The 21,095-nt window shown below is 35.5% G+C and overlaps 1 protein-coding gene across 1 annotated transcript; it reads left to right on the top strand.

The window, feature by feature from the left end:
• The first annotated feature begins 3 nt into the window (after window positions 1-3).
• On the top strand, window positions 4-19,167 carry LOC127979534 (nudC domain-containing protein 1). The gene is made up of 10 exons (XM_052585061.1): window positions 4-241; window positions 566-720; window positions 2,789-2,977; window positions 3,164-3,353; window positions 4,004-4,192; window positions 8,598-8,805; window positions 11,382-11,526; window positions 11,846-11,971; window positions 17,455-17,614; window positions 18,596-19,167. The coding sequence occupies exons 1-10, from the start codon at window positions 127-129 to the stop codon at window positions 18,880-18,882; spliced, it is 1,764 nt and encodes a 587-aa protein (XP_052441021.1). The 5' UTR covers window positions 4-126; the 3' UTR covers window positions 18,883-19,167.
• Window positions 19,168-21,095: the final 1,928 nt, after the last annotated feature.

Below are 21,095 nucleotides of genomic sequence, written 5' to 3'. Positions count from 1 at the left end.
TCGACACGTAGGAAACGCGTGCGTTACTTTTAAAGCTTACTTCCTGTTGTTAGCGACGTTAAATGTTGGTTTTATTACAGTCCTCAAACTGATTGCTGTTTCTTTAATATATAATTTGAATGAAATATGTCTTTACCGAATTGCTCGTTGAAGGTAAACAGAGAGCTGCTAGATACCAGTTTTGAAAGTTACAGGCTCTCACTGGACCCTATTTCAACTTACAATGTAGAACTGGACGCAGGTGAGAAAATAGCTTTATTTCGCCTGTTATAGCCTGACTTTATTTATTGTATACGCGTTTATTTAATCCTTAGCGTGACAAACTCATAAACAATCGTGTTCAAAACAACACTGTTAAGTCCACTGTCACTAACAGTTACAGTCCTAAAGATGCAGTTATACAACATGTGCATTGCTCTTCATTGTTTCCCAGATGTGTGCATCTAAATTATAATTTTAATTTTGGACCAAAGCTGTTTTATGGGCACAGAACACCGCATTATCTGTGGTTTGGGATGCCTCCTCCAAGTCATTTGCCCCATCAGTAATGTGTGTCTCCTTTCAGCTGTGGCTGAGGTTAAACTGAAAGACAGTCAGTACACTCTGGATCATGTGAGAGCATTTGGTATGTACAACTACCTTCATATCGACCCCTGGTATGAAGACAGCGTCTACTTTGTGGACAGCAAGGGTCGAGTTCTCAATCTAACAGTCACACTGGTGAGTCTATTAATATCATTTCTGAAATTATGGGTTGTAAGAGCCATATTTGGATGAACTGTATTTCCACACTAGAGCACTTTTTTCTCTCCCACATAATACATGTGTGGATCATAAATGCACATGCATTTCTTCTTACTAAATTTAATTAAAAGATCATAGAAAAAATGGGGTTTAGGTGCCTCAAGGGGCACAGGAGTATTTCAGTTATGCTATATAGTTGCATTAATTGTATGTTAATTGTTAAAACTGAAAAGATTTATTTTTTTCCTCCTTAATAACTATTAGTTTTAAAATAAAAAATCTCCTGTTTAGTTTTTTCACTGTCAGTCAACACTCCTAGTTTCTGTTTATTAATTTTTGTTCTGAATATTGTTCTGGGCAATGGGGGGGGAAGCTTGAGAACCAATGTCCTACATAAATGTTTTGTATATGGAGATACACTATTGTAGTTTTCTAGTATTTCTAGTTGTTCTCTACCAGCAGAGGGCATTTGTGGTTTGTAGTAGTGTCAGGGAAGTAGTTTTCCTTTTGTTTTTGAAAGATTTTGATTAAATATTGAGCTTAACTGCATCAGATGTATACCGTCAATAAAATATGCTTTATTTACTTATTATCTTGTTTATTATTTTAATTATTTGGTTTATGGAAACCACAGTCAATTTCTAGATAATATAAATCAGATACAGTGCCCAGTGTTCTGCTTTAATGTACAAGTATTTCCATATTGGTTATTTGCTAATGTTAATGTTTTATTTTATTTTTGGCATTGCTAGGCATTGTAATGTAGTACATGCGTGTACACATTCTTTTGAATAGCAGGTCAGATTTTAACAGTGCAACTGTTTTTATCTATTTTTAATAAAGAAAGACATCTCCAGGAAAATTATTAAAACGAAAAATAATTAGAATAAGAATATTATATATTAACTTCTCCTAAAAATTATCTCTAAAAATGTTAATAATTGAATAATAGTAACGTGATGACAAAATTTACTTGAATTATAAAAAAAAAAACATTTTTGTTTTGTTTCTATTTTAATTTATTTAGACTAAATTATAGGATTTTAATATTAATGCATCCCTACTTCAGTCTGTGCAAAGATCTTAATTTCTTAAGTTGTTATATATGATTGTTATTTTTGTTGTTAATTTTTATTTCAGATGCTGTACTGTACATTCTGAAAGGAATTCAAAAAAATGCAGAATACGATGAAATGCAGCATCTCTGCAGGATGTTTTGTTCTGAGCTAATATACATTTTATGCTAATGATTTCATTTTAATTTTTTCTCACTCTTTCTACTGACATGCAGGGTTAAGAAATTACTCGTTATGAAATGTGAATGTTGCGTTATAATTACAGTTAACATACAGTAATTATCTCTCCTTGGGGACTGTTTGTATTCTCTCAAAGGTACTAGACAGGGGGCATTTTACTTCTGGGAAAGGAGTGAAAATTGAGACGGATCAGTGTTAATGTGTGCATCAAGCTCCATGGCAACCAAAGGCCGACTGCTGCACAATTCTTTGAAAGAATGGCTATCTTATAAAGAGTGTAATTGATGATTATTAAGGTCATTGTAATCCTTTTCAAATTGCTGGCTTTGAAGTTCTGCAACATGCAACATGCAATTTGTGTGGCACTTATTAATTTCATTTCTAAATGGGTTCATTGGCTGATGTCTCATTTGTTGCACATATGTTGTTTAATTTTCAAGACGTTGACTCTAAAGTCCTTGAAAACAACAAAATAGTCATGAGATATGTACACAAAGGAAGTTATTTGACAGAATTCCAGTTAATGTTAACTTCAGATTTGTTGCTTCATTTATTGACTTGCTAGTTTATTTAGCTAAGCTTCATCTGAACTGGTAACCAGAAAGTTTTTATTCATAATCTTAATGGATGGATCAGTGTATGTTTCCTATTGTAACTACATTTAATTTATTTTTGCAGTTTGCAACATAACGAGCCTTCAATAATACGTGCACAGTTCAATCACGTCTACAAGAAAATGAAGATGCTCTAGTGAAGAACTGACAAGTGTGCATCAATTGTTTTTCCAGGACACAGCCTTGGGCAAACCTTGTGAGATGTTTCGTTTCGATTCAGACCCGGTCTCCTGTGAGGGGGAACAGTTGTGTGTTTCTCTGAGCCTGACCTCTGCAACATGGGCAGCGCTCTCCGATGGAACCGGAAAGTTGACTCTTTTGCGCACAAGCAAGAGGGGTGAGAGTTCGTATATTAAATGGGAGGTAGGAGAAAATTACCCAGTTTTTGACTTAACATTTGCCACTCATTAAATTATTAGTCCATAAATGTTGGCTAAATTTATCTGTTATTTTCCCCATGACATTTTGGAAGACGCATTGTATTTCTCATTATATAGATATGAGTGGCACTACATATTTTGCATGCATACTGCTTTATTTGACTCCCAGCCGATGTTCAGTGAGCGTCTTGGAGAGCCGTTCATCATCGTTCACAGCCTGACTCACGTGCGCTCTCATGTTCATACCATTGAAGTGCTGCTTCTGAGAGTCCAGAAAGATCCAGCTGATACCAAAGGAAGCGGTTTCTCAATCTTACTGGAGTGGATCACTGTGGACAACTCTGCTGGACAGAGTGAGAGTGAGTGCCTTCCTGCTGTTCAATGATTTCAGCTCTTACTTTTAACCCTGAGCTTTCTTTTGTCAGGTTCTAGAGTTCCAATATTTCTCAGTCATTTGTCTGCATGCATAAGTAAACCAAAGTACATACTCACAAAGTACATTATTTTCTCTCATATCTTAAGTGTTCACTTTTTTGAATTTTCAATGTAAGTCTTCACTCAAATTATTGATAATTTTGACAAAAGTTGCTATATAATACAATTATATATTAATTTTATGAGCATTTTAAGTGAAAATGTAATTAAATTTAAAGCATTTTTAAAGATAGTTTGGAAGTCGTTGTATATAAAGGCAGTTATAAGGGAATATGCACTACCAAAGAAAACGTTTGACATTTATTTAATCAAAAAATAAATGCATTTAAAAAAACTAAAACATTTCTTATAATTATCAATGATTTGAACAAATAAGATGAAAAAATCTTACTGATGTTGAACTTTCAAATGTACAATAGCAGCATTATTGTGTACATGTGATGATTGTGTGTACTGTATTTATTTTGCTAGGTGTATAAATTCATATGTTAGGTTATTAAAAATGTCATGTTTAGATTTGGAGTGCAGTAAAAAGGAAACAAATACAGCTAGTTAAGTGCCTTCTTTCTCGCAGGTGAGGAGAGGAAGTATGGTGTGAGGAAGAGGAGGATGATGAAGGGCAAGTCTGTCCCGCACTACGCTGCCGTGGAGCCTCAGGGTAAAGGAATCGTAATAGCTTCAGAGAAACCCTTCGCTTTTACTGAGGTGGATGGACTTCCGTTTAAAGAACCACCTGTTGAGGATATGGAGGTGGAGAACCCAGGTAAGAACCACCAGCAAGGAAAACAGAAGGTCATGAACTGATTTCATTCATGCTAGACAAAACTGTGGCCAAAACATTGGCTTTTTTTTGTTTGTGCGATTTGAACCAGTCCCAAATGTTCATCTGAACTTGAAAGTCAAATGTCACTCTAGATTGCAGTTTGACAGAATTCTGAAAGCCTGCAAGAAAAGACATCTAAAGTGGTCACATCTAGCTAGAAACTCTAGTGCTGCAGTCTTGAGGAAGCACACTCTCATACAGTGCTTCAGAGGCTTGCTGTATCCATAGAAACATCAGAAAGAATCATTCAAATAGAATTCCTCAAATAGACCTTGATGAGGACTGGAGAGGACCATGTGCTTCTGCGCAGCACTGGTCATTGGTTTTGTTCATTTTTCAGTTTTGGCAAGGAAGTTTATGTAAAGTAGGCTGCTTTGTTTTATGTAAATACGGGTCAGCAGCTGCGTGAAACATTGGTATGAAATGCATTTAGTATCCCTTCTGTGATGAAAAAACGCTTAATAGATAGTTTTTCTTGCCGTCTTATATCGGATCCTGTCATAATAACAAGTGATTTATATATAATGTGATGGAATTGTTTTGGCATATTGAATTAACTTTCAGTAGTGTTTGACATTTTCTGTAGGTCAGAGACTGCTTATTGCAAATATTGCCTCATTAGAGGTGGACAAATGGACAAATATTTGTTTCTTTCCTTATTTTCCCTCAGTTTTTATGAAATCTTTGGGTACTTCCTTTCTGGCAAAACTAAAATGGTCAGTGATTGAAATCACTAAACAATAAGCTTATAAAACCATAATCCCAAACATATCAACAGGACATTTTTTTATACTTAAACTCATCTTATCCTCTTTCTCTCATTTCCTGTTTTCCTCTAACACCTCTATTAGTCATGTGAGAATCTGTGAGGAAGGGAACTTTAAAAAGGCCATTTGTTTCCTGTGCACCCTTTGAGCTTTTTTTCTGAGAAATAAAGGAGTAATCTCGGCTCTTCCTCTTCCTCTTTCTCTCGCCCATTTTAAGAGGTTGAGAGTACCGAGAGACTCCATTGGTAGGTGGATAAAATGGAGGTGCATTAGCTTGTTTCTGAAAGAGAGGTCGACTTTCCTTCGCCACAAAAGACTGTTAATGGGTACGCGCACAGCAGACATTGATATTCCGTTGATTTAAGGGCACATGAAGAAATCAAAGCTTATACGATGAACACTGTTATGAGAGGGTTGGGGAATCAATGAAGTGTGAATTAGAAGTCTTTCTGAGCCATACAGAATCGATACCGTTTTATATCAGTAATTATGTAATACACACACAGAGACACAGGGCTTGATACAGTGCCTTTCTCCTTTTTTGTGTCGAAAAGATGAGCTTAGATATATAAAAAAAAAAAACACTTGGAATGTCATAAGGGTGAATAAATAATGACACAACATTTTGTACATATTTTACATTGTAGTGTTGTATTTTTTCCTGAAGTTTTTTTTTTTTTTTTAGGACCCAAAAACTCATGATTTGGCTTTCTAAGACCATTCAATTTTGGATTGAATTATTCCTGTAAATTGGCTACATTTTATACTGGGTAATATTTCATTTTCTCTGAAGGTCCTTTAAAAATTTTTTTTTTTTTTTTTGGCCTCCAAAACAGTAATGATGTAGTTTTCTATGACCATTTCTTTTTTTGATTGAATTATTCCTGTAAATTGGCCATTGTACATTTTATAGCATTTTATTTTTTAACAAATTAATGTTTTGCGCCCTAAATGGACATGATTTTGTTTACGTACTTTTTTTTGCCCTCTCTTTACTTACTTAACATTTAGGATTTATATTTTGTACATGAACTTTATTGTGATTAAATAACGTCTTCACTGGTCGTGTGGTTACCAAAACATAATTTAGTCACCCTTTAAACATTCTAAACATTTTTGAATATTTTATATTTATGCTCACTTATTGATGTTAGTCCTTTTACACCCAAATCTTTTGTAATTCAATTTAATAATCTTTTCAATATTTCTATTCCTTGAGAATCGAAATGTCTGTTTTTGCTACTGTACCTTTAAGACTTCTACTATGTAAATTACCTTTGTTGTGAGTGAATAACCTCTTTGTAGATCGACTTATGTTGGTGGTTACGTTATAGATCATAATCACAAAAGAATCTGCTAAATACTAAAAATGTCAATGAGGGCATGCACATGCACATGCCCCTGGCTGTGACATCACATATTTCTATAGATTTTTTTTTTTACATTTAATTTCCATGAATGGTCTGGGTGGGCTTGGTAGGAAGTTTTGCATCTTTTCTACAAAGTATATCAAATCCATGTCATATATGGATAGAATACCATAGTAGTATACCATAATCATATCCATACCATATCAGTATATCAAATGCCTGAGTCAGAGTGATCTGGCAGTGTCGCGGTACATCATTGCCCTTCTCTTCATTATCCTGTTTTGCTCAGCAAGATTCTGGTCAGGCTGCAAGTTGACTAGACCTGCAACAAAAGAAGATAATGAGCATGCTGCTCTCACTCCTCATTGCTCTCTAAAGCAGCTTTATGGCTTGAGAAAATTGTTCCAATTTCACTAATAAGGTTTTGCCAGCACAGTTAAGACTGAGTGGGTGAGACTCCAACCTCTCTGGATGTCTCAGTTCCTTTATTTCCTCATGCGCCTCTCTTTTTACCATAGTTTTTGGTTAAGAAATTAACTGCTGCAAACTTTTATGTGGAATTCATTAAGAATGAATTTGAACTTGCTTAAGGTGTTGTATATTAGCATTTGCTCTGTTCGTAGCTTTATCACATGATTCATGGGTAAAATGGGAAACACCGCTAAAAATCTGTACTGAATGCAATTTGCATCATGGTATTCCCCATGTTGCAGGGGGAGTAACATGATTTGGCAGACTTGACTGAGACTGCACAGCATCACTCCATCACTGTGATCCAGACACCTGAATCAGCTCTTTAAAATGCTAAGTGTGCTCGACTGCATTATCTGGATGACAGTGTGATCAATAGATGTACACAACCATGTCTTCTAATACAATTCTGATAAATGCTGCACTGACTAAAGCACATCTTAAAGGAGACATGCATGTACTGAACAAAGTAACATCGACTTTAAATAATGCATAACACCTGGTAAAGCTGGATTACAGGGGTTGGTGAATAAGATGCATTTTTTGCTCTAAAATTCCACAACTGGTTAGTGATTTATATATATATATATATATATATATATATATATATATATATATATATATATATATATATATATATATATATATATATATATAAAGAATATATTCAATATATATATATATATAATATAAATATAATATCAAATTGAATTACAAAAGATTTGGGTGTAAAATTACTAACATCAATAACTGAGCATAAATATTAAACATTCTAAAATGTTTAAAAGGGTGACTAATATACTATTACTTATTTATCGACATAAGGTTTGCCACATTGCCCTAAGTGTACCTCCTAAATTAGCTGGCAGCCATATCTGGTTAAAACCTTATAAATAACTGTAAATGACTGTAACCTCATTCCTAAAACCACCACCAGAGGTGCTATAGCCAAACAAATCTACTAAACTCTACCCATAGTTATGGGTTATGGGCATAGTTTGACCAGCCTGAATTCTGTTTGCAGCTGTTAACTCTGGGAAAGCAGAAAATATAATCGACTCAAATTGCTCGAGTTGTCATCAAGTGTGACTAATTACTAATTTGTCAATTAGCTAATAATTTATGGTATCCAAACGGCTCCCCCTGGAGCAACCTGAGTTTTATTGCCATGCATGGGGTCCATGTTGTGGGGTTGAACTTATAATCTTACAGATACCAGTTTTTGATAAAGTATGTAGTCACTACAACATTGGAACGCAATAGTACAAAAAAAAGAACTTTTTTTCTCCACTAATGTTCTGAACAAATGGCTTCTATAATAGCACACAGTGTTTAGCCTTCCATTGCTAAATAAAGCCACACAATTACACAGATGTGTACATACAGGTTTAATTTGTCATCTTTTGCAATAGTGTGACAGTAACCTAGAATTCTCTTATCATACTTTGTATTACTCACATGGTTGAATCATGATATTATAGAAATACAAGACAATGGAATTAAACATGATCACAAAATACAGCCTTGTCTTTTTTTGTTACCATTGCTATTTTATATAATTTAAAGGGTTGTTCGGGATATACTCAGAAAATCTTTGCCTGCAGGGTTTCTTACCCATTTATTAAAGCAAACAAATCATGTGCAAGTCTTCCAGATATCAGTGTAATTTAGTTATGCATTCATTGGTAAACGTCTGCTTTGAATCAGGTGTCACGTCTTCCTTTGTTCTGATTACAGGTCCCATCTACTTCTGGCAGCAAACAGAAGAGGATGTGACCTTGAATGTGCGGTTACCTGAAGGCACCACCAAAGATGACATCCGCTTCAAGCTCACTGTGGACTGTCTACGTGTGGGAGTAGGGGATCATGCAGCGCTGCTGGATGGGCAACTGTTCGCTCCTGTAGATCCCGAGGCCAGCACCTGGACCATCAAAGATGATAAGAGGTGACAAAATATAGATGGAAGTTAGAATATCAATTAGAATATAATTTATCACCTTGTGTTTACAGGGTTATTTTGCCTTAAAATTCCATTGTAATTTACTCACCCTGATCTTGTTCTGAACCCTTATGACTTTCTATGTAGTAAACAAAAATTAGATGTTTTGCACAATGTCTAGGCAAAGGGTAAAGAGTGAATTAAAGTGTCTAAAAGCTACACCAAAATGAAGAAAAAAAGAGAAAACAATTTTAGAAAAAAATAACACCACTGCAGTTCTCAAAACCCATATCCACAAAAAAGTTTTTAAGTGAAAATGCTAATATTGGAAATTGGTAAGGAGCCCCACATGACATGTTTTATTTGTCAGTGAGTTTAATTGAAGGAAATTCTCCATTTGTGGCCACAAGATCTTATTTTTGCATATGTACATTTTTTTTTCTTCTCAAAATAAAAATAAATGCATTTTTAAAAACTAAAAACATTATTTAGTCATGAAGACTAGTTTAGAGTACGAACTAAGGCTGCACGATCGTTTAAGCATCGATATCGCGATGTAAGAATCCACGATAGTCACATTGCAGGATGTACGATGTAGGCTGTCATAGTTGATCCATTATTCATTAACTGTATGGGCCAGAGAGCGTGCGCGCGCGCGAGAGAGAGAGAGCGCGAGCGCGAGTGCGCGGCCAGCGCCACACTAGATGCGTGGCGCAAGCGTCTCAGCAGGCAAAATACAATAGGAAAATATGTTTGTCATTTTGTACACAGATTCATATTAATTCATTACACTTAGATGTTTGAAAGTATATAGGTTGACATATATTCAGATATAAATGTAATTTAAAAAGTAAATGAATAATTATTGATTTTCAAATATTGCACCTGTCACCGGCATGAGAGAAAGAGCGCGCGCGCAAGAGAGAGAGAGAGCCCCGGCCGCACGCTAAATGTCTTCAAACAACACAAATGCTGTCTTGCTCTCTCTCCCTGATGCATATTAATCAATAGACACGTTTGTGTCGATGTTTAAATCATTTAAAATGAGAATGTAAGTGTGCTCACCCCGTTTTTGTTTGTAAGAAAAAAATTAGTTTTCATATCGCAATATATATCGCAGAAAAATAAAATATCGCAATGTAATTTTTTCCCAATATCGTGCAGCCCTAGTACGAACCAAATTATGAACTGTTGGCTTAACTGGACAAAATGTCACATGGACCAGGGCCAGATATTTGATCTTCCCACTTACAGATTCTTTTAAATAGCAATAAGCCTTTTTAGCTGAGTGTTTTCTCTTAAAACCTATTCCGAAAGATACAGCGATAAACTTTTACTAAGGAATGGAGAGAAATCTTAAGCTCAGAGTAAAGGCAGGGTTGACCTTGTTGTGTTTAAAATTAAAAATATTGCCACATTCAAAAACATTTTTTTACAGCCATTTTAGGATAGTTTTTGGCTTGATCTTAGTAACTTAGTAGTCCTCTTCACTATTCCTGGCGTTTCACAGGTTTAGTGAAACTCTTTGTGAAGTGCTCCTAGAGCAAAAATGTAGGAGTCCTAAATTTAAGAAATACACACCCAATTTTTATTTTACAAATTTTCTCCATACTCAGCGAGTTGGGCTACTCTTAGCATAAGATGTTTTGTGAATATGGGCCCAGATTTATGTGCTTATTCGGAGCTGGACAGTTTTTGAAAGTGCAACAGTGTTTTCAGCAGTTTTCTAAATGTAAATAAAGCTTAAGACCTGTTGTTGTTCCACATTATGTCTTGGCAAAGACTAAATATATTGTTTATATGCAAAAGAGGATTTTGGCTAAGGCTGAGCCGAGGCGACGCGTATGGAGAACAACCGCCCACACACAGTGTTGTATGTTTATGAGAGGTGTGAGTTGCCAGTGTGCTTTCATACACATTCAGCGCACGTGTCAGTTATACGATGCAGTCATTCCTCAGAAGTTGTTCATCTGATTTGTATTTCCACATCTTTCCCTTCATCCGCTGTTCAGTCCTCTTTCTAATAAACATCACCTCACGTCTCGTTCCTCCTGAGGCGCAAACAACCCTCCCTCCCCATTGTTCACCGTCCTCTCGTCTGTGTTTCCAGATCCTTGATTTTAATAAGCGGCCCCTAATGGCCCCTCTTGTGCTCTTGAGTGTGTGAGCTGGACGCTGTCTGAGTTCGGGTTGGAGTGTTTATACGTGTGTTTATGTTTTCTGTCTGTTCTACAGTCAATGTAACTGTCATTTGCATTTGTATGGGAACCCAAAGCGGTCCTCATTATGAAGCATATACAGTATAATGGAATATACAAAAGGAATTGTTTTTATCAGAATAGATTGGAAATTTTCCATTCTTAATAGTACTTGTACACAGAGTTCAAAGGGGAAACAAATAATTTAGATGAAGTGCTTTATTTTATATCAGAACTGTTAAAGCAGATTGTAATTTTATTCAGTGATCTGTGTGATGGGAAATCATTTGAATGTCTTTATCCAGAAGTGCTGAGAAGGTTTTACATGATATCTGTGTGATGCCAGGTTGTTTGAGTTGTTATTAAGAGTTTTTGTTTGTGTAGTTTGGAGGTCTGTCTACAGAAGCGAAGTGAAGGGCCGCTGTGGTCCGAGGTGGTTCTTGGGGACCAGAGAGGAGAATATCTACTGAGTGATGAACAAAAATCACAGCTACAACAGAGACTCTCCTATCTCACTTCTGAAGACCTGGTCAGTTTCTTTCACTAACTTTTGAGGGATAAAAAAAAAAAAAAAAAAAAAAACTATTTCCCTGGTATTTTTTTTGGCTGTGGTTCTTATTTTATTTGGAAGATGTAGACATAATTTTCACACAATAAATAATGTATGTTAATTTAACATTTTTTTGATTATCATAGTTTTAAATCTGACCGTTCAAATGTTTATAATGGATTTTGATTGTTTAGAATGTAATGTTTAGGAAAATAATATTTTTTATTTCATAATAGCAAAGACATGTACTGGAAAAAGTTCAAGATTTTTAGTATTTACTTCCTGTTCGTCTTCATAGAATCCAAACCCAGAGAAGGACAAGCCCCCTTGCAACGCCCAGGAGCTGGAGGACTGTGACATGTTTCCGGAGGACAGCTCTACACTGATGCGCTTTGATGGTGCCACTCTGAAGCCCACCCATGTGGTAAGACCATAAAAATGCAATAGGCTGGACGGGGCTTTAAAGATGGTGTCTGTAATTGGACAGATATATTTCACATTTATCATTATTTAGGTGTAAATTATTATCCAGACCATGGTTGAACTACTGTGTATCAGTAATCAAGTCATACACAAAAACAACAAACACCATTTTACGTATGTTTGAAAAGTATAGCGTTTAATGAACATATTTTTTAATATTAAGCCTACTTTGAGCATTAAACATCTTTGCATCGATAGCTTTGAAGAGCTGGTTCTACCGGTGAAGATTTGTTTAAAAAAAACAACAACTTGATCTGATGTGATCTTAAAGATTTCATATCTATCAGATCAGTGTTTGAATTCCTATTGACCTAATGCAACCATTATCTTGTTTAAGTTTTCATAAGAGACTCAGGATCTGTGCTGTTATGTTGAGATGTAATGCAGATGCACAATATTGATTTTTCTCTCCTGGCGTCTCGTGCTGCTAATAACATTCCTGCACTTGATGGTTCGGCACAATCTAGCACTGCCTGTGTCTTTAACATGCAATCAAATGATCAGTCACCTAAACATAAAGTCAGTAATATTATTATTGATTTAACCAGTTCTTTCATGCCAGAAATTTCAGTGTTTAATTGCAAGAAATAAAGACCTCAAATAGTGGCTTTTATTATAGGTGCAGCTATGGTAATGCAGCCATTTCTCTATATTAATTTAGTTTATATACTGTACCTATACATACATACAAGACAGAATTAAAGAGTAAATAATAACAGAATTTTCATTTTTGAGTGAACTATCTCTTTAATATCCATTTAAATCCCATAAATCTAATGGCATTATTCATACGACTGCAAATGTAAATGCATTCATGCTAATATTAAGCTGAAATAAACGGTCCATAAATGTATCTAAATATTCAAATATTTATCTTAATATTTCAGATGCAGCTCCTGAAAGAAATGGCCATTGTAGCCTAAAAGTAAAGTCTAATAAATTATATGTTGAATTAAATAAAATATTTATAATTCATTTTCTAAATATGTTCTAATATTTTTATAGATATATAATTCATAAATTAGTGACAAACAGTGCAGAACAACGTGTCACTCACAGCTGACATGTTCAATTTAGATTCATAGTCTTTCATTCATAGTAGGTTGATTATTTCTGGTGAAGCAAAGATAATTGTTGAAAATCCGCGTAAACACTTAAAGTACACACAGGGCACCCCAGGGCTCTAGACTCATTCTTCCCAGTACCCACTGGTCACTCTTTTGCGGCTAACTTTCTCAGTCACACAAGCTCATGATTTGTTTGTTATATTTTATTTATTTATTTATTTATCTATTTTTACTACAACATGGGATTAATCAATGCATGCTGATGAACTTTTATCATAATTTATAGTTATATAGTAATGAGTGTGCAACATTCAACCTGTTATTTTTCATCAGTATTATTTGTGGTTTCAATTTCAAATTTGCGATCTTGATGTCAATTTTTACAAGGAAAGATATTTGTCTGTTTTGCTAATATCTATACACCTTTCAATTTTTAAGACTAAAATAAAAGAGGGATTCATTGTTATTCTTATTTTCGGACTATAAGTCGCATTTATTTAGAACCAAGAGAAAACATCACTGTCTACAGCCGCGAGAGGGATAGGGAGAGGGAGCATAGAGCGCCCTCTCGTGGCTGTAGACGGTAATGTTTTCTCTTAGTTTACTTCTCTCGGTTCAATAAACTCTGTTATAAGTCGCACCTGACTATAAGTCGCAGGACCAGCCAAACTATGATAAAAAAGTGCGACTTATAGTCTGGAAAATACGGTAATTAAAAGGCCAAAAAAAAAAAAACATGAGGCTCTTTTGACAAAACTAGATCACATAATGTTTATTAACAAAAACAAACAAGATGAGTGACCCATACTCAGAATTTGTGCTCTGCATTTAACCCATCCGAAATGCACACACACACACACACACACTGTGAGCACACACCCGGAGCAGCCATTTATGCTGCGGCGCCCAGGGAGCAGTTGGGGGTTCGATGCCTTGCTCAAGGGCACCTAAGTCGTGGTATTGAAGGGTGGAGAGAGAGATGTTCATGCACTCCCCCCACCCACAATTCCATCCGGCCCGAGACTAGAACCCACAACCCTTCGATTGGGAGTCCAACCCTCTAACCATTAGGCCACGACTTCCCCTAGATGAGTCATGGCATAAACATTTACATTTAGTCATTTAGCAGACGCTTTTATCCAAAGCGACTTACAAATGAAGACAATGGAAGCAATCAAAAACAACAAAAGAGCAATGATATATAAGTGCTATAACAAGTCTCAGTTAGCTGAAACACAGTACATGTAGCAAGGGCTTTTAAATAATATAATAAATCTCGTCAGTAAAGCCGCTTTCACATGGAGCTTCATTAACTACACAGAGCCATTGTTCACTGACAAGCTGCGTAAAACTTGCGCAAAATATGATAGTTGCTTTTCATTATTGTCTGTACATGTAGTATATTTTGTAAAGGCTTTCAGTCTTTTTTCTTTTGCCATAGAATAAAATTCCATGTCCAGAATCATCACCCCCCCCCCCCCCTCCAACACTACCACCATTTCGTCTCTTCTTCTCACTTCTAAATCACTTAGATTGATGCAGCAAAACGCACTGACCTTTTTCTGAGTGCTCTCGCTCACAGATTGTAAAGCCGCCTCTCTCCTGGTTCTGAGGAGAGCCTTTCCCATGTAGACCTCTTCAGAGATTACAGATTGCATGTTTGTGTCCCTCGGCTGGGTGCTGGAGCAGACCTCAAAGAACTTGTGTTTCTTTTTGTGTTCCTGTAGAGTGGCACCTCTCCTTTGAGAGACACACTCCTCTTTCAACTCGAAGCCACCTCAGCAACAAGTGAAGGAGACAGTTGACATTTACTGTATATGTGAATGATGTGTATCTCAACAGCTCCTCACCACAATTTGAGACAAGCAAAGTGCTTTTCCGTTAAATATACACAGTATGATGCTGAAGATGTGGTTGATGGATGGTTGTTTTAATATTTGTTGCCTGTAGTAATCTATAGTAATGCATTGCTCAAATGCTAGTTTTGTAGTTGATGTGATTAAATGAAGTATTAACCCTTCAGCTGCCACTTGAATTCATGGAGCCCGAGAATTTTTTTAAAACATGTATGGCTTTCCTCTGTGAAAAAAACTGGAAAAAAAACAGGATTATTATACTTCTAAATGTAAAATTGCAAGAAAAATAACAGAAATAATATAAAAATGTACTGAAATCAAAATGAAATGTATAAAAAATACAAACATTATACATTTTCATTTAGTTAAACTTAAACTAAAATCACTTAAACTAAAACTGAAAAAAATGAAAAAAGTTCATAGACACAAAAAAGGCAAAATAAAAAACTCAACTAAATTGCAAAAAGAAATACTATAATTAAATATATAAGTAAAATCAATAAATAACTAACTACAAATAAAATTGAAAATATAAAAATACGAACTACAAAAGTTTATTATAATATGGTAAGATATTTAGCTTGCAATCTATTTTAATTTTTTTGGAGGGGGCAGTGAAATATTAGCATGCCATTAAAAATCAGCAGGCCAGCAGAAAAAAAAAAAAGTTATTGTTGAGCTCTTTACAACTGCTGTGTTCATGAATTAAACATGAGACTCTGTGATGTTCTTGTAAAGCAGTTCTGGCACAGCCAGGAGCCAATTTGTGGAGAGCCATAAACATTTCGACCTCTAACTGAGAGACCAAACCGTAGTGTAACTCTGAACATAATGAAACAAAGGTTTTCAGGGCCTTTATTTTAAGATGCGTTTCATTATTGGTCCTCCTGTTCTCTGTGTGCTGCTTTTGACACCATAAATGTGCACATCAATGGGGTCAGTTACATTTGCTCTCATAAACAATACAGAAACATGTTTTAAAATCTCCTCATATTTACGGTCTAGAGAAGTTGGCTTTGTGTGCAAGATTTATTTATTTTTATTTATCTTTTGTGAAAATGAGTGGTGATGGTGGGTGACTAGGGTGTCATTTATAAAACTTTCCATAGATTTCATCCTAAAAGTGTACGTATGCAAAAATGCTCGATTTTGCGTATGCACACAAGTTTTTAGATTTATAAAATGCCAGAACTGGAGCAAAAATCCCTTTATAAATCTCAGTTATTGCTAAAAATCATGCAGTATTTTTATGTTTTAGCATAAATATATTACAATATAAAGCTTGAAACTCTGTTGGAATCATTTGTTTGTAGTCCTAAAACCCGGAAGTAAAATGTTATTGTTTGTTGATTTATTTTTGATTATTTAATGAATAAGATCTGTGGTTAACTTATACTTTTTGTAAGTAATGGTTTCATATGCGCTGCATTTATTTAAAAAAAATACAGACAAAATGATAATATTGAAATAGCATTACAATTTAAGTAAACTGTTTTGTATTTTAATATATTTTGAAATGCAAATTTGTTCTTATGATGGCAAATCAGATTTTTTAGCACCCATAGTCTTCATTATATCACATGATCCTTCAGAAATCAAGTACTTCAACTAATTCTTAAAGACAGATTTATAGAGGTAATTTAGCGTGTTTTATGTCTAAATGACAGTGGTGGCAATTTTAAGATGTGAAGCTGTCACCAGTTGTGAATAACGTCTCTGAATTTAATATGCAGTTACCAGTGAGCAGAGCAAGATGAGATTTCGAAAATGGCTTTTTAAGGAGATGTTGGCTGCCAGCATTCACTAAATGGATTTTAGGACAAGTGTAAAGCGCAGGGGTACAAAGACCTCACTGAGAGGTCATAACACTTATTTTCAGTACAACATGAAAATGGTTGTGATTCATAAAAAGTAAGACATTTTACATCATGTCTGTGACGGTAATGGTGGTTGACTTACAGCTGCCATCATCTTGCATTGCTGTTGTTTACTCTTGACGTTTCAATCCTGCTGTCGTTTCAGATGGGCGCCTCATAATTGGCTCTTTTATGAGAATATGCATGGAGATCTCATCTTTTCTCATTTTATATTCTGCAAGGGTGATGGCATAATAGGCAGACAGTAAAATGTAAAAAAAAACAGACTCAAAAGAATTCAATATTCATTCATATCCATGCTGCTTGCCAGCCTCCATTTCTACAGAGAAGATATGATGTGAAATCTTAAAGAGGCAATCACACAGAGAATATAGGGTTTATATATATATATATATATGTATGTGTGTGTGTGTGTGTGTGTAAAATATATTAAAATAGTAGGTTGTAATAATATTTCACAATATTAATTCATATATTACTGTATTTTTGGTCAGCATAAACTTCTTTCGAATACCTTACTACTGAAACTTTTTTTAAATGGATATATACTATGGTGTAGATTTTTCTAAATCATTTTTTGAAAGATAATTTTGAATTATTTACATGCTTTTTCTTGAACTTTAGGTGAGCCTTGGAAGCAACCAGTTCCTTTTCTCTGTTCATATTGACCCCTCTGAGATGCCCGCTTTCTGTTTACGGCACGATGTTGATGCACTGCTCTGGCAGCCCCGTCCCAACCAGGACACCGATATATGGGAACACATTTCAACATTTAACGCACTTGGTAAGGACAGTTGTATGTGAATAATGTGAAATGTTAAACTCCTTAACTTCCCTCTCATGGTGTTTTAACAACCAGTAAACCAGCTTTCTTTTTCTATTCTAGTGATTAGGCTACGACTACATTAATACAGATTTTCATTTCAAAATGCTCTTCGTCCACATTAGCATTTTCCTAATGTTTCTCATCCACTCTGAAATATCGGAAAATATTAAATTAGCCTCACTGTGCATGTGTAAAGCCCTCATAAAAGTTCATACAGACGATACGATACAGACACAAAAGACACAAGTTTTCATGCAATTCTTCTGGCAGGATTTTATTTACAAAAATATCTCATCATTCACTGACGCATCCACTCTCCCTCCACCTTATATGTTTGATCTAAAACGCAAAACTTAAATTTAAATTTATACATTTAGCAGATGCTTTTATCCAAAGCGACTTACATTGCATTCAAACTAACAATTTTCTCCTAACATGTGTTCCCTGGGATTCGTACCCCAAACTTTGCGTTTGCTAACGCAATGCTCTACCACTTGAGTTACAGGATAAAGTAACAAATCTTAAGGAAACAGTGTGCAAGGTAATTGCACATAACAGGCACAATACCAGTATAGACATAGCTATCTATTGGTGCAATATGTCACATGACTAAAAATGCGTTATTGTTTTCACAATCCGCACTACAGCAGCATTTTCAAATGTATATTTATTTTTCAAAAAGGTCTGTTTTCATTTAAAAAAGGCGTCTCACACAGTGTCTTCACCAGACGCGACAAAATAGAATAGAACCTGTTATGCTGTCTACATTAGATGCAGCACGGCACGACATATTCCAAACATTAAACTGCTGGTGCATTATATTTCTGACATGCTAAGAGAAAAAAATGCATTTTCAAACTAAAACATATTATTGTGGACAAGGCCTTAGACATTGAGACAATGTTTTGCGCCCACTTCTTATTTCTTATTTCTGTTCAGGTTATGTTCAGGCCTCAAAACGTGATAAAAAGTTTGCAACCTGTGCACCCAACTTCTCCTACGCTGCTCTTTGTGAGTGCCTCAGGCGTGTGTTCATTTACCGCCAGCCCTCGCCGGTCGACACGGTGCTCTTCAACCGGAAGCAGGGTCAGCAGGTCGGGCAGGTCGCCAAACAACAGGTAACCAGCCTGGACACCAGTGACCCAGTGCTTGGATTCAGGGCCACTAACGAAAGATTGTTCGTCCTGACTGCAAACAACCTGTTTGTGCTGAAAGTGAACAATTAATATTCTCCCAGTATTTCTGCTGGATGAGTTGACACCTCTGCTCCGGGCTCCTTCGAGATCATTGGTGAACATTCGACTTATCCAGTATATGACGGTCATATTTCAAGACCGAGTTGGTATGAACTTCTGTAATGTATCTGAGTGTCTGTGTGTGTTAGCATTTGTCTTTATATGTGAAACATTAAACACGTTCCTCCAGGGACACGATCTATAGCATGACTGTCACATTGCATTCCATTAGAATGTCAAACGGATACATAAAATAAATAAGCATCTGTAAGACCATGTCTGTTTCCACTCTTGATGATTTTTAATGATTAACATTTTGACCACAATCAATGAAGAAGTTAGAAAGTATTTCCGTTTACCACCGCTTTGTTCCTCGCAGACCATGACCCCATCAGAACAAACCTGCGCCCCTTTTTGACAAAGCAATTATTTCACCAGACATGAGTCAGCAGTCAAATTCAAGTTACCGAATGCAATGCCGATGCATCAAAACAGGACAGGTGTGACGCATTTCAGAACAATTGTCTATTTACTGTGAATCATTTGTATACAGTATATATTTATTCAGCATTGTATTTGATTATATACAGTATTAAGCACTGTATTAGATTATATACTCTATATTTACGCATACACACTTCTACATATATGCCGTGGATGTCCACTCAACAGATGAGAATTGTTTTTTTTGTAATAAAGAAAAGGAGAGAGACAAAAGTTGGCCTTTAGTCAAGCAGTCGTCTGACTGAAGACGCGCTGTAGTCACCATGGCAACTTGTCCCTCAACTGCCTCCCAGTATCAAATAAAATGCTGAATAAATGTAGCAACATTTTAATATATATAATAACAATCACACATGTCACAGTTCCTTGATTTCAAAGAACGCCGCAAACTGAACCACTTAGCAACATATTCTTACAGTCTCTTGTGTTTTTCTTTGGTTTTGGAATTAATCTCATTTATGTCTGTTCAGGCCGTTGCATGCTTGTTTTTCACCCTGTGTTACAGCCCTTTCTAATATCATTTGTCAGGATCCGCAGAGATGTGCCTTGGAGATAGATCTGTCTCAGCTGTTTTGTGTAGTGAGGGGAACCTTATTTGTTCAGGCCTCAGATTAAATCATGTGTTTGTGATTGAATTAGCCTGTGATGTTTGGATTCATTATCTGCACCAGAATCACTGGATCTGGGAGAATTCTTCTGATGCTCGCCGAGATGCTGCTTTCTTACTGCGGTGTATATGTACCCGATACCTGCTCATCATCAGCTCATGCTTTTACATGAGTGAAGGCTGTTTGCAAACAGACTTTTAACAAGGATTAATTCATAACTGGTTGATTTAAAAATGAAAAGTTTTCAGTATTTTTAATTTTCTATGCACATTCTTTTATGTACTATAGCACTTTAAGCAGTAATTTAGCTTCATTCTGATATGAAATGTCAATTTCAAAATCCAGCCAGTTCATGAAATCCTGCCCTGTATTTTTCTTTCTGAATATATTGGTTCACTCAGAAATGTCATATTATGGAAATCTAAAGGGTTGCAAATAGCAATTCATGTTCAAATTTAAATCAAATTTTTGCTAATTTCTAGATTTAATATTTCTAAATTTCCCACTTTCATTGTACATTAGCTATTTAAGCTGTGGCTAGGTAAAATAAATACATAAAAATTATGTGATGGAGTGATGATAAATGTGATGGAAATATTTCTTTTTTTCTTTTTTTTGCAGTCATGCATAAATTATAACACTTGCTGTACATTTGCAGAAATAAGTGGAATAATAATTTATAATAATATAATATATTTTTAGTATATGTTGATAGCATTTGTTGATTGCATTTTACAGCATGTACAGTTGTGGGCAAACCGAAATGCTCACTAAACTGGGACTGCAACATCTCCGAGAACATTATGGAAAATATTTCAGTATATTTGTGTCCTGTTAGTGTCTTCAAGGCACACTTGTGCGATTCAAAACAGCCTTTCTGTGGTAGAGAAGAGATCTACCTTCTCAAGTGCCATGTTGTATGGCAGCCATGAACCTCATGAGAAAGATGTGTGACAATAGATCATGTCGACCCAATAACAAGGATGTTTCATAAGAACGCAGCCTTATTCTCTTTACCATTTTCAGTCCTTCCTTCCATGGTTTTATTTTAGAAACTCCTTTTTCGTGAATAAAACCGCCACGGTCAATTAG

Source organism: Carassius gibelio, chromosome B19 (genome assembly GCF_023724105.1).
Source record: "Carassius gibelio isolate Cgi1373 ecotype wild population from Czech Republic chromosome B19, carGib1.2-hapl.c, whole genome shotgun sequence".
In the NCBI taxonomy this organism is placed as follows: domain Eukaryota; kingdom Metazoa; phylum Chordata; class Actinopteri; order Cypriniformes; family Cyprinidae; genus Carassius; species Carassius gibelio.
Note: the sequence above shows the minus strand (reverse complement) of the source record. Positions and strands in the feature narration are given on the sequence as shown.

What these genes read in the sequence shown, in the direction of transcription:
- LOC127979534 (XM_052585061.1), top strand. Translation starts at nt 127, where the DNA reads ATGTCTTTACCGAATTGCTCGTTGAAGGTAAACAGAGAGCTGCTAGAT. An exon ending in GTTCGTATATTAAATGGGAG is followed by an intron (nt 2,978 to 3,163) that starts GTAGGAGAAAAT and finishes TTTGACTCCCAG; the next exon opens with CCGATGTTCAGTGAGCGTCT. An exon ending in TTCAACATTTAACGCACTTG is followed by an intron (nt 17,615 to 18,595) that starts GTAAGGACAGTT and finishes ATTTCTGTTCAG; the next exon opens with GTTATGTTCAGGCCTCAAAA.